The sequence below is a fragment of the Kogia breviceps genome, chromosome 7 (assembly GCF_026419965.1).
Source record: "Kogia breviceps isolate mKogBre1 chromosome 7, mKogBre1 haplotype 1, whole genome shotgun sequence".
NCBI classification, from domain to species: domain Eukaryota; kingdom Metazoa; phylum Chordata; class Mammalia; order Artiodactyla; family Physeteridae; genus Kogia; species Kogia breviceps.
Genome location: NC_081316.1, coordinates 76,990,272 through 77,004,510, shown reverse-complemented (window position 1 = coordinate 77,004,510; position 14,239 = coordinate 76,990,272). Strand labels below are relative to the sequence as shown.

General features: G+C 43.9%; 1 protein-coding gene across 8 annotated transcripts in view; it reads right to left on the bottom strand.

Annotated features, from left to right (window-relative positions):
- The window catches only part of SCUBE2 (signal peptide, CUB domain and EGF like domain containing 2), a 71,629-nt gene that overhangs the window by 24,380 nt on the left and 33,010 nt on the right, over window positions 1–14,239 (bottom strand). For 4 of the 8 annotated variants that reach the window (XM_067038652.1, XM_067038654.1, XM_067038655.1 and 1 more), the window contains 3 exons: window positions 13,247–13,381; window positions 10,928–11,083; window positions 10,324–10,530 (listed from right to left, as the gene is read on the bottom strand). In XM_067038652.1, coding sequence (XP_066894753.1) covers window positions 10,324–10,530; window positions 10,928–11,083; window positions 13,247–13,381 — 498 coding nt within the window. The remainder of the gene's footprint in view (window positions 1–10,323; window positions 10,531–10,927; window positions 11,084–13,246; window positions 13,382–14,239) is intronic. The other 4 variants (XM_059070119.2, XM_067038653.1, XM_059070122.2 and 1 more) reach the window with 2 other exon arrangements.

Here is a 14,239-nt window from a genome sequence, read left to right as displayed (position 1 = left end):
TGGGCAAATAGGGATGCCAGTTACGGAGGTGAGGGATGAAGGAGATGAGGGAGAAGTGGGTTTTACTTTGGAGGGAGAGAGGAGAATAAAATGTTTTGTTTAGACACGTCAAGTTTAAGATATTTTTTGGCCACGCAAGTGTCGGTATTGAGAAGGCACTGGTTATGCCGGTGGTCTCCAAGGTAGAATACTACACCTCAGGGGTACCATTTACATTTACAAAATGATCCAGAGTGTGAGCAAAGCATTTTCACATCTATGTGTATTAATTTTTATCTAAAAAATAAGACATAAAGAAAGGTTCACTGGTTTAGTAATTAAACCAGATTTACCATGGTGATCATTTTGAAATGTACAGAAATATCAAATCACTGTGTCACATACCAGGAACTAACATAGTGTTGTATATCAATTATATTTCAAACACAAACAAACAAACAAACTCACAGAAAAAGAGATCAGATTTGTGGTTACCAAAGCTGCGGAGGGCTTGGGGGTGGGAGAAAGGGAGATTGGATAAAGGTGGTCAAAAAATACAAACTTCCAGGTATAAGATAAATAAGTACTAGGGATACAATGTATAACATGATAAATATAATTGACACTGCTGTATGTTACATATGAAAATTGTTAAGAGAGTAAATCCTAAGAGTTCTCATCACAAGGAGAAACATTTTTTTTCTATTTCTTCAATGTTGTATCTATACGAGATGATGGAGGTTCACTAAACTTACTGTGGTCATAATCTCATGATGCATGTAAGTCAAATCATTATGTTGTACATCTTAAACTTATACAGTGCAGTATGTCCATTATATCTCAATAAAACTGAAAGAAAAATAATTTTTTTAAAGTTCTTCTGTTTAAAAAAAAAAAAAAAGATTAGGGACTTCCCTGATGGTCCAGTGGTTGAGAATCCGCTTTCCAATGCAGGGGATAAGGGTTCGATCCCAGGTGGGGGAACTAAGATTCCACATGCTGCGGTGCTACTGAGCCCGTGCGACACAACCAGAGAGAAACCCACGCGCCCCAACGAAGAACCTGCACACGGCAACAAAAGATCCCGCGTGCCGCAACTAAGACCCGATGCAGCCAAAAAAAAAAAAAAAAAAAAAGATTAGTCCCTTAGTCAGTCCACATCTCCACAAGTCAGAGACACGTATGAAGATACAAGGTCCCCAAGAAAGAGACCTGCGGGTGGGGAGGTACTGACTGACTCACTTCTTTTCAGTGTCTCGAGAAGAATTTCAGTTGTGCCTCATTGAATAAATTTCCTGATTAATATTATCTAGTTTCAACCAACTGAACCATCACAAAGTAGAAAGCAGCTTCAAACAATTCCTGTAGAAATCCTGGGCCCATGATGCAGAACCAATGATGCAAGTGCAGGTGAACCAAAGGGAAGTGCAGAGCTGACACAGCTTGTCCTCCTGGTACTAGCTCTTGTCAAAACCACATCACGGGATAGAAACAGTGACAATTTAATCAACTCTGACAAGAGTTAAGCCAAAACACTAGGAATGAACGAAAAGACTATTTGAAAAATGATTTACAACCACTACTGTTCACAATGAACATTGCCAAGTTGTCAATATGGTCCCTCAGAGACTAGCCAGCTATTTGAAATTTTGTTTATGTGAACTGTATCTCATTCTTCTACTTGTTATGTTGTACACAATATATTAGCCAATAGTACGAGTATATAATTTTTAAATAAGTAAACATTCACAAATTCAAAGGTATTTCACTGTGTGTGTGTATATGCGTGATCAAAAACGTTCAGCACCTCTAGAACAGAGAAGTCCGTGATTCAGATAGAGATTAGAGCTGGGGCGGGCAGTTTGGGAGTCACTAGCATGTGGTGGTATTTAAAGCTATGGTGCTGGATGAGGTCACCAAGGAGAGTGTGAAGATAGGCAAGGGGCATGGAGGACTGAGCCCTGGGATCCCTGATGTTTAGAGATAAGAAATTAGGGGAGAACCAGTATGGAAAATGAAAAGGGAGCAGCTGGTGAAGCAGAAGAAGAACCGGAGGTGTGTGGTGTGTGAAACCCATGACAAGAGTTTCCAGGAGGAAGGAGTGATCAGCAGAGTCTGAGGGAGACAGCTGGCAAATGGATTTGGTAACGCGGAAGTTGCTAGAAATCTTGGGAAAAGCAGTTTCAGTGGAGAGGTTGGGAATGAAAACCAGATTGGCTAGAGTGGAGGAGAAAATGGTCAGTGAGGTAGCAAAGACAGCAAATTTGGACAAGTCCTTCAAGGAGTTTTGCTTTACAAGGGGGTCAAAGAAAGGAGGCAGGATCTGGAGAGAAGCAGGAAGTCAAAGGAGGATTTGTGTGGGTTTTAAGACAGGAGGTAGGTTTGTGTGCTGTTTGAAATGATCCAGTAGAGAAGGAGAATTCTGAGATGGGGGTCGGTGGGGACAACAGCAGGAGCATCGTTTTTGAGACGATGAGAGGGAATGGGCTCCAGAGCCCCAGTGGAGGAGTTAGCCTTAGGAAGGAGCGTGGGCTGTTCATCCATCTCAGCAGCAGGCGAGTCAGACGCCTATCCTGCGTCTGTCCATACATGTATGGACAGACGCAGGATAGGAGGGTCAGTCCGCACATGGAGAGGTGAAGTCGTTTTCCTAGACTCCCACCTGCCCGTGGACATTTCTGCCTGGGAGTCTTGTTGCAACTCAAACTCAACTTTCCCAAGGGGAATGCTTCTCTTCCCTTCCCTGCCCAAGCCTTCCTACCCCTCTGGCTTTACTCTCTTTCTAAACAGCATCTCTATATTCCCAGTCACCAACGCTCCAAACCACAGTTATCCCAGACGTCTCTCCTCTCTGATGCAGCATCCTCCAGTTGTGTCCCTTTTGTCCATCCCCTATGCTTCATCCCCATGGCACTATTGTCCTTTGCTCCTCGCCATCTCGTATCTAGATCACTACAATAACCTTCCAATGATTTCCCTTGCCTGTGTTCCTCCCAGGCTCTCTGTTATTACGTGCTGCCATCAGATTCACCTTCCTAGGGGCTTCTGATGGCGCAGTGGTTACGAATCCGCCTGCCAATGCAGGGGACACGTGATCGAGCCCTGGCCAGGGAGGATCCCACATGCCGCGGAGCAACTAAGCCTGTGCGCCACAACTACTGAGCCTGCACTCCAGAGCCCGCGTGCCACAACTACTGAAGCCCGTGCACCTAGAGCCCGTGCTCCACAACAAGAGAGGCCACCGCAATGAGAAGCCCGCGCACCACAATGAAGAGTAGCCCCCGCTCACCGCAGCTAGAGAAAGCCCGCGCGAAGCAATGAAGACCCAACGCAGCAAAAACAATAAATAAAATTTTTTTAAAAATTAAAAAAAAAAGATTCACCTTCCTAAAGTGCTTCTCTGACTGCTTCACTCCCTGGCTCAAAAACCTCCTTGACTTGCCTCCCTGCACTTCCCAAACTCAGCCTTTAGTCCCCTTTTCTGTATTTGAGTTTTCATTCTTTCTCATGCCCTCTCAAGAGCCCATTTTTTTCTGCTTTTCCTATAAATCTTTTCTGATTATTTCTTCCCCAGTGATCACATTCATCTAGCCATTCAACCAACCCACAGGCTTTTTCTCAGTGCCTCCTGCATATGAAACAGGGCTGGGTGAGATGAGGGACATATGGGAAGCAAGTGCAGGATCAGAGGCCAAGTCAGAAACCTCTGAGCTCACCCCAACTCTTTCCTCGTCCCCAACCCAATTTATCACCAAATGCTGCTCACGTTTCCTCCTAAATATTTCTCTAATCCACTGCTTCTATTCTACTCCATCTAGTGCCTTCACGTTCTCAATATCTCTTATGCAAAGCATTCAGAAGCTCCCAGATCAGATTTTCTGCCTCCAGACCTGACCCCCAATTCAGTTAGAGAGATCTTTCTAGAATATAAATATGACCTTATGCTCCCTGATTAAAGCCTCTAATGACACTTGTCACCTAGAGATAAAGTCAAGGCTCCTTAGCAACATATTCAAGGTCTCTCATGACTTGGCCATGTTTTTCCCACTAGCCTAGCTGCTCACTGCATCCTACCTTCCACTCCAGGGTTAGTAATACTGAAATGCCAATAATGCCCTGTGCACATCTTGCTCAACCTCACTACCTAAGGCTGTTCCTCTGCCTGAATGCTCCTCCCCATTTATGCTTCATCTGTGCATCCTTCAAAACTCATTTAGGCTTTCTCTCTTTGGGGAAGGCTTCTCTGACTCTTCCCTGGGAGAGTTATGACTTGAGGGATGCTGTCATAGGTATTCAGACCTCCTCAGCACCCACCACAGAGCTGGCCCATGCAGGGCACTCCATACGAGTACGGCATGAGTAAGATAATCACAGGGCACAGGCTATATGTGGGAGACGTGAGAGCATTCAATTTGAGATGGTTAGGAACATAGGCTCTTGAGTCAGATCTGAATGCGAATCCTGGCTCTGCCACTGACTTGCTGCATGACATTGGGAAAACTGCTTACCTTCTTATGCCTTAGTTTCCTTTCTGTAAAAAGGGCATGATGCAGAATGACTTGTGATGAGACTAAATGAGATAAGACATGTAAAGTGCTTAGCACAGGGCTGAACACATTAAGTGCTCAATACATGTCAACATTTTATTAAATTATGTTTTTTTAATTAAAAGTGTTTCCTACCAAGTCCATGTGCTAAATATTGGTTTAATATTGGTCTATATTGCTAATATACACTTCATATTTTCCTTGATTTAAAACAGAAAAGCAATCTGCTACCTGTTCAGTTCCAAATAATTTCTCAATTTTGAAAACTTAAGAAGAATGCCTGGCTCCTTCCTGCCTCAGGCCCTTTGCACTTGCTGCTATCCCCTCCATCAGAGCACCCCCTGTCTCTATCAGAGTTTTGCATGGCCAGCTCCTCCTTCTCAATTAGGTCTTAGCTCAAACGTCACCTGCTCTGACAGTCTCCCTTGAATATCCTGTAGAGACGAGTAATCTCTTCTCCCCTCTGACCCTTTCTGTTTTATTATCTTCAATAACACTTATAATTTCTGAAATTTATCTTTCTCTTTACTTTTTTATTGTCCATCTCCCTCCATTAGAATGTGAACTTCATAAAAGCAGGTTTCTCACCCATTATGTTCTCACTGCTTCAACCTAAGTTCATAGAGTGGCACAGAGTGGGATCTCAATAAATTCTGTTTTAATTAATTTTTTTCAACTACTGCATAGGAATGCTACCACTATTAAAAGTTGAATTAAACTCTTCTAGTCTCTCAAGAACCCAGGCACTAGGATACTTCCCAGTTTGCCAGTTGCCTGGATTGTGTCTTTTTAAAATTTCAACAAGTTTTCAAAATAATCAAATACAAAAATTTATACTTTAGTAAGTATATTCCTTAAATAATGTATCCTTTATGAAAGGATAAATAGCTATGAAAGAAATATAGAAATCCATTTCATCATTAATTTTTTCTTTCTTTCTTCTTCTATATATGAAAGACTTTATGAATTACTGTGAGCTTAAGGAATTTGTTCCTTGGAGAATACAATAGCTTTTTTTTTTTTGCCATCTTGCTAAAATTGATCACAGACGGTACAAAGGTCACCTGCAGAGCAGGCTGCCCCCCAAGTCCTTAAATGTCAAATTAATGAGACTTTACTGTATAAAAATGACTATAAGAAAGAAAACGTTTGGTCAGAAGTGACTATGTTCTTTGAAATAACTTGGGACTTTAAATTTTATTTTTTAAAAATGATATTGGAAAACCAAAAAATTCAATGGAAAAATAGGCAAAGCATAAGGATATTCTCAGAAGAAGAAATCTAAATCACCACAGACATATGAAAGCATGCTCAGTCTTACTAATAATCAAAGAAAAACAAGTTAAAATGACTATTATTTTTACTTAACAGATTTGCAAAAATTTAAAAGATCAGTAGGGCTTCCCTGGTGGTTCAGTGGTTAAGAATCAGCCTGCCAATGCAGGGGACACGAGTTTTGAGCCCTGGTCTGGGAAGATCCCACATGCCGCAGAGCAACTGGGCCCATGCGCCACAACTACTGAGCCTGCGCTCTAGAGCCCGTGAGACACAACTAGTGAGCCCACATGCCACAACTACTGAAGCCCGCCCACCTAGAGCCTGTGCTCCACAATAAGAGAAGGCACAGCAATGAGAAACACGCGCACTCAACAAAGAGCAACCCCTGCTCACCGCGACTAACAGAAAGCCCGCGCACAGCAATGAAGACCCAACGCAGCCAAAAATAAATTAATTTAATTAAATTTAAAAAAGACAAAGATCAGTAATATATAATCCATGTTAGCAATGAGGCGGGGCAAAAAACTCTCAAATACAATGTTGGAGGGAGTATATATTAGTATGTTTTTGGAGGGTAATTTAGCAGCATCTATTCAGTTTTAAATATGCATGTCCTTTGACCTGCAATTAGACATCTACACGTCTATCCTTCAGAAATACTGGACATGTGCACAAAAAGAAAATTCACTGCAGCATTATTTGTAACAGAAAAATCAGGAATAACTTGATTAAATGTCCACCAATAGGGGTATGGCTAATAAACACTGGTGTCTTAAAACAAGTATAGATTAGGAAGCTTTAAAAGAAGTATGGTAGCTCCTGTGTTAGCATGGAAAGATGTCCATGATCTACCCTGTAGTTAAAAACAATACACAGGGCTTCCCTGTGGCGCAGTGGTTGAGAGTCCGCCTGCCGATGCAGGGGACACGGGTTCGTGCCCCGGTCCGGGGGGATCCCGCGTGCCGCAGAGCGGCTGGGCCCGTGAGCCATGGCCGCTGGGCCTGCGCGTCCGGAGCCTGCGCTCTGCAGTGGGAGAGGCCACAGCGGTGAGAGGCCCGCGTACCACAAAAAAAAAAAAAAAAAAAAAAAAACAATACACAGCACCATTAAAACTGCATTGACATATTTTTTGTTTTTATCCCACATAAACCTACAGCCTGTTTTCAATACAGTAGCCAAAGTTATCCTTTTGAAACATAAGTCAGAACCTTGTTACCTCTTCACTCAAATCCCTTTCATTGGCTTTTCTCTCACTCAGATTCAGAGTCCTCACCAGGATTTCCACTCCCCACATGATCTGGCCCTCTGCTACTGCCTTGACTTTCTTCCTCTGCCCTCTCTCCCTCAGCTCTCATCATCTTGGCCTTCTCTCCAGCCCTCAGGGGTTTTGAACTTGCCGTTGCCTCTGCCTGGGACTCTTTCCCCCAGATCTCCCCATAGCTGGCTCCTCCCATCCTTCACATCTCTGCCCAAATGACACTTTCCAATGACCACTGTCCCTGGACACAGTCCATGTTTTGGGGGAGTACACTCCTCCTCACCCCTCCCCTTGCCAAAATAGAGTTTTCTATTCTACTTCTCTGCTTACCTGTTCGTCACCCCCTTACCACCATTTGCTACAAGATATATTTCCTTCTTTATTGGTTTGTGGTCTGTCTCCCTCCTCCAGAAATGTAAACTCAATGAGGGCTGAGAGTTTTGCTCTTTTGTCTCATTATTGGATTCCCAGTACCTAGAATGGTATCCGGCACACAGTAGGTGCTCAATAAATATTTATTGAATGAGTAAATAAAATTTCATTTTTATATGTGCATAAAAACAGATGTGGAAAAATAAACAGCAAACTATTGACAGGGATTATTTCTGGGGAGTGGAATTGGGAGAGCTAATGGGAGAGTTTCCATCTTAACTGTGTACATTTCTGTAACATTTGGAATACGCACCACTTAGATAATTAAAAACTAAATAAAAAATATTTTAAAGGAAAAACACAATGGTCCCATCTCTCCTTTCAAGTGACTCAAAGCAGTCTTTGGGCTCTTTTCTAGAAACACAAAATAATTTCTAAAAAGAACTATCCTAGGTTTGTCTCCTCTGCATCTGCCATCAGAGCTCAGAATATACAAGCCTGGTTTTTATGATGTTCTAACACCATTAAGAGACACACACACACACACACACACACACACACACACACACACACACACACACACACATACACACACACACACCATGGTTCGCCCACGCCAGGAGTCTGCTGGGTAAAAAGCCTTTCTAACTAACACATCTGACTCCTCTTTACATCTACTTCCTCCTTCCAGCAGGAGAAAGGAGTTTCACTGGTAGTTCCTTGTGCTGTTTCCTTGACATGGTAAAATCTTTAACACTGCTGTCAGGCAGGGTGAACCTGATGTTGTGGACTACAAAATTCATCCAGTGCTAGGGGGAGCTCTTGAGACAAGATACATGGCCTCTCTTAGAAGCAAATCCAGCTTAACTCAGCGTGATAAGCATCTCAGGGACACGTTCACACACACAACAGCTACACGAACCTTGTACTGAGTGTCTTTCACCAGTTGTCATGGTCATGAGGCCTCTCTTAAGTAACTCCTGATCCTCACCCTGAGGCCTTTATTCCCCAGAAGCATACCCATGGTAGTATTAATAATACTCTCACTGGGAGTTGTTCCACAGGGCCCTTGACACTAGCTTTTCCTGAACTCTTAACTGTCCATAAACCTCCCTGGTGAGCCTGCAGGGCCTCTTCCCACAGGACAGAAGCTGGGGGAAGGGGTGCAATTCAGCTCTGAGAGGCCAGAAGGAGGCTGGCCCGCCTATCCCTGACAGTTTCTGCACCTCACCCTGGAAAGCAGGGCGGCAACAGCCAACTCTCATCACCATTTTGGTATGGAAACTGGAACTCTTAGAATTTTCAGTGAGAACCAACCAACCAGCTGGGTTGTTCTTACCATTTTTTTTTTTTTAGGAGAGTCAGCTGGAATAAAAGTCCAGACTATTTGAGAACCAGCCCCTGGTGGACAGTTACACTGATTTTACACATGATTTTCACTATGTTTTGGCAAAACAACAGAGTTGGGCTGTGGACCTATTGCTGACAATTCTTCTGAACAAGTGCCTCTGGGCTCCGCTTTGCTTCTTCAGAAACACTGGTTTATTACTCCTTAGCTCAAGCATCATTTCTCAGGCCTCATGATTCTAATGACACTTCAGAAAGGACATCAGTTTACTCTGGAGGGGTCTGGTTATCGAAATTCACCTTTCTTGGGACCAGAGTACAGGCTTTGGAGTGGGACCATCCATTTGACCTTGAGCAAGAGCACTTATCCCTCTGAGCTCCAGTTTGCTCATCTGTGAAATGGAGATAATAATACCTACCTGGTAAGATTACTGGAAGGATTGAATGAGGTCATGCAGATATAATGCTTAGTGTTATGCTTGTGACAGACGAGGATTCAACAAATGGTTACAGTATTACTGTAAAGAGAGACCCTAATTTCCCCCCATCTAAGACTTTTTAGGTAGAATCTCTCATAATTGCCCAGAACAGTCTCTCACAACAAACAAATCTCAAGAATGACCACCCTGGGGCTTCCCTGGTGGTGCAGTGGTTGAGAGTCCGCCTGCCGATGCAGGGGACACAGGTTCGTGCCGCGGTCTGGGAGGATCCCACATGCCGCAGAGCGGCTGGGCCCGTGAGCCATGGCCGCTGAGCCTGCGCGTCCGGAGCCTGTGCTCCGCAACAGGAGAGGCCACGGCAGTGAGAGGCCCGCGTACCGCAAAAAAAAAAAAAAAGACTGACCACCCTGGAACGTCTTGCCCAGATTCCTCTTGCCTGGAACTTCATCAGAGGAATAGAATTGATATTACTCTGGGCCTCAAGTTTAATTCTGATACATGCACACACACACATACACACACACACCACCACCGCCACCACCACCAACAACAACATCACTGGAATTGACACTACTAGAAAGCCTGGGCCATAGCTCAGGGATCTCATAAGGCAGCTGAGCGACCCCCAGCCTTGCCTCTGCACAAAACTATGGACAGGAGTTTGTTCATTGCCACCATGCGTCACACCAGAGGGATGATAGGGGAACTGTGATAGTGGAGTGTTGAGAAGGCTCATGGATGCCTTATGCTTGCAGTCCTGCCCCAGCTGGGGGACCACAGTGCTTTGAAGACCACGGTCCCTCAGGTCCTTAAGGGGCAACACTCCCTCTTCTCATCAACCCTGCCTCTTCCATTCTGTCCCTCAACCCAACAGACAGTTATTAAGTGCCAGGCACCATGCCAGGGGCTGGGGGGGCTCCTGATCTTGTAGGCAAGGCCAATACCCACATGTAGTTCTCAAATGAGTGTGGGTGTCCCAGGTGTTCTCTGGAAGAAGCCTGGGGAGAAAGGATGGGCCAGACTTGCTTTTGGTTACCCTTAGTGTTTCTCGAGCTCAAGACAGTTCTGTTAGCAAGAATGTCCCGGCCAGCAGGCCACTCACCACATTGGTTTCCTACATGGCCCTGACCCACTCCACAGGACTCCGCCCAGTGTTCAGATGTTTGGGGAGACTTTTCAGCTACTTCCAGGTCCACGCCTGAGAGGTGGAGGTGAAACTGCTCCCTGTGGGCGGCCTTCCGGAGCGTGCGGATGGCCTTCCGGAGCCGCTTCTCTGTTCGCTTTATGATGCAACTCGGATCACAAGAGGCTGCAGAAACGAGAGGGACAGCAGTGGAGGGGTCAAGCTGCAGCACATGAGCATGTCCAGACCAACTGCAGGACCCACAAACACCCACGGCTCCCTGTGCACAGCGTGATGGGGAGAGGCTTGGAGCTGGGCACCTAGCAGGCTGGGCAGCATTCAATTCAAACAGAAATTTGTTGACCAAAATGGTAGCTTTGGGTCTTGACGAAGCAGATAAAATCATCAGGTTCCAAACCAATTCAGTTTAGTTTGGGGGTGAAAAAAAACAGGAGATACTTCAGTGGTTGCACTATTTCTGCCCCCGCCCCTGCCCCCCCTCAAGAATGATGAAAAGTGAAAGGCAAAGAAATAAGCAGCAAGCTGTGAGAAGTCTGGCACCACAGACTGTTTTCAAACCAACCTGTCACCTCCTTTTGGTTAGTTTCAAGCTCAAACTCAACAGTGATAAACATTTCCTTAGGGGTGCTCGGTCGTCCGGGGGCTCCCGGGACTTGCTTGCCAGAGCTGCATGTAAGGTTTGCGTAGCGGAAGCTCTCTTTTACTGAGCTGTGCTTCTCTGTATGAAGAAACAAAATTATCGGAAGCCAAATCCTGGCAAAGCACTCAGCTGAACATTCGCTACAACTCTGTAAACATTTCATTAGAACAACTCTCAAGGGACTAGATGATTAACTCCATATGCCAAGACGCTGCAAGCCCTCAGCTTGGAGCACGATGACACTTTAATCCTGAAGAACCAGTATTGCCACCTATATAACTTTACAGTTTAGCTCTTGAAACTTATTTTCATGAATAAATGCTGGATGTTTCCCACTGACCGGCCACATCTGTGGAAGATGGGGACCAACGATTGTCTTGCATTCCTGACTGGTAATTTGTTAAGGTGCGTTCATGTTCTCACAGTTGGTTTCTTTAAAGCTGGACTATGATGTCTCAAGCAGGGGCTGAGGGCCTTCAAGTAAGGAACGAGTAGAAAGGAAATTAAGTCCTGCTTTCAGGCAAACTGACCTTGGAGTAATTCCAACCCAAAGGGAAAGCTGGAAAGCACATCAACAATGATGGCTCATTTTGAAATAACCAGGAGCAATAAATGGCACAGAGAATCAACAGAACCAAACAATATCATGAAGGCACGTAGGATGGGAGTGAAAGTGTTATGTAAGGCAGGGCTTTGTGCATCCTCCTTCCTGACTTTGGCCATCCCTCCTCCCTCCATGGCTTCCAGTGAATCTTTTAGCTAATGATTGTTAACCAGAACCAAAGAGCAGGTCCACATACCATCCACACAATTAACTAACCTTACTCTATTGAACTGAAGAATTATCTGTATCGTGTTCTTCTCTAACATTATAAGGATGTTCAAATCAGCAGGTCATCAGGACCAAAGGAAGGAGAAGGCAAATTAATTTTTCCCTAAAGACCTATCTTACCTTTTCAAAAGGCTAACTTCACATCTCAAACTGAACAGACGCTCATTCTGAACCTGTTTTCCTTTCCATTTTTCCATATCTATTTTTTAAACTTTTTTATTTTGAAATAAGCTTAGATGTATAGAAAAGTTGCTAAGAGAGTACTCAGAGTTCCCATATACTCTTCACCCAGTGTCCCCTAATGTTAGCACCTTACATTTACACGTATCTTTATCAAAACTAAGAAATTAACATTAGTACAATACCATTAAGTGAACTAAAGACCAAATCTATTTTTAAATAATGCTTTCCCCTCTGATTAAAAGTATAAATGCTCACTGTGGGGAATTTGGAAAATGTAGGAAAAAAATTAAAATCACTCATCATCCTTCCACCCACATATAACCCACTAATAAGGACATGGTGAGTTTTCTTTGTTTTTCTCCTACTCACACTTTTTCTTATACAATTTAGGTTGTATTAGATATACACAATGTTACTCTCTCTTTTTCCATCTTAGCATTATAACAAGGACATTTTCTAATGTCATTAAACATTCTTTGAAAACCCATAATTAATAGCTGAATAATACTCCATCAAATGGAGGTGCCCAAATTAATCTGGTTAGTTACTTAAAATAGGCAGTCAAATGTGACTAGAGTGATTTTGCATTTATTTGTTTGTACAATTTATTTGAGGGTAGATTGGGGAAAGAGCCCTCCCTTATACATGACTCCTGATTTTTTTTTATTCTCTAAAATTATTCTATGAAATAATACTGGAAATGTGAGCTGGGGAAGAAAGAGGAATGTTGGATTCTGCTCTTTTCATAAGGCCAGGTCTACTTGGAGAGTATTTGTTCTGCTGAAGCCAAATGGCATCACTGCCTCCAAAAACTAAATCAAGCAGGAAAGCTGGATATTACATCTTTGTTCATCAAAGATTACCCTTTCTGAGCCAAATCTTTTTTTCATTTCTTTGGATTCAGATTTTGGATTATTATAAGCAAACTCTAAGGTCTAGAAAATTTAACCCAGTATGATCACAAATTACTAATGCATCTTAAGCCCTCATTGATTCCTATTAACTCACAGCTTTCCCCAGAGCTTCACTCTTTGTACCCTGCAAAGGAAACCCTGAAGTATAACTCCAGAAGCATATGGAGGTGCCAGGTGAGGCTCTTCTTCATCTTCTGAAGAGAGTCCACAGAGATTCTGAACTGTTTGATCCCATATGAATGGCTCGGCTCATTACAGGCCCCTTTCCCACCATGCAGGCAAGCTCCCTGCACCATCCATCTGATTCCATACCTGGTAGTACTGGTCGCAGACCCTCGGGAAACAGATCAGCCTTTTTCAAACTACACTTGCCTTCATTTAGCTTAAAGGTTACACTTGTCCTGACGGTGGCGACATCTTCAGAAAGAAACAAGTGAGAGATGTTACCTTCAGAGGCAAAGGAATGGAAACACCAGTGGGTAATGGAGAGCTGTCCATTGCTGGAAGTACACCCTGAGCCCCTCTCTTATGCTGAGACCAAGAAAGTTTGGGATTGGGGAGCGCCCATTCCCTGGGACTGGGGGCACCAGGGGCCTCCTAAGAGTTACGCTTATCGCTCCATCTGAGATGAATCCAGGGCTCAAACATAAAAAAGGAAGGGCCAAAAACAGCCTCAACAGTGAGATGAAAAATGAGGTCATTTCTGTGCCTTTCCAAGAAGGAAGGCCAGAATCTCCCAGTTCAAATTTGGGCAAGACAGCTGAGGGGAATGGAAGGGCCGATTCTCCTAAATAAGCCTGTCCTGGGAGGATAGGGCTGAGGGAGCCACCATTCCAGACAAGGATGGCACTCACTAAACGTGGCTAGAATTTTCAGCGTCTCTGAGGGAGCAGGTCCTACTTTGAGGGCCTCATATGGAAAATGCTATTCTCCTTCCATGGTCAGTCTTAATCACGTTAGGCTCTGGAGCCAATGACCAGGATTCAAATTCCAGCCCTTCGACTTGTGATGAGAACTTGAGCAAGGTACTTAGTCTCCCTAAGCCTCAGTCTTCTCATCTGTAAAACAGACATAATTACAGTCCTTACATTACTGCGCTGTTGTGAGGATTAATGAGATAATGCAAAACAAAAAATGTTTAGCCTACATAGTAAGAACTGAATAAATGTTAACTATTTGCTTGCTCACCTTAGGGTGGCCTTAATCTCCAGGTGATCATCACTATGAGTTTTGGTGAAACAGACCGTGAAGTCCCCTCTGGCTGGGTCCAAACATCAGACAAGAGGGGCAGTGAAGGATAGTACT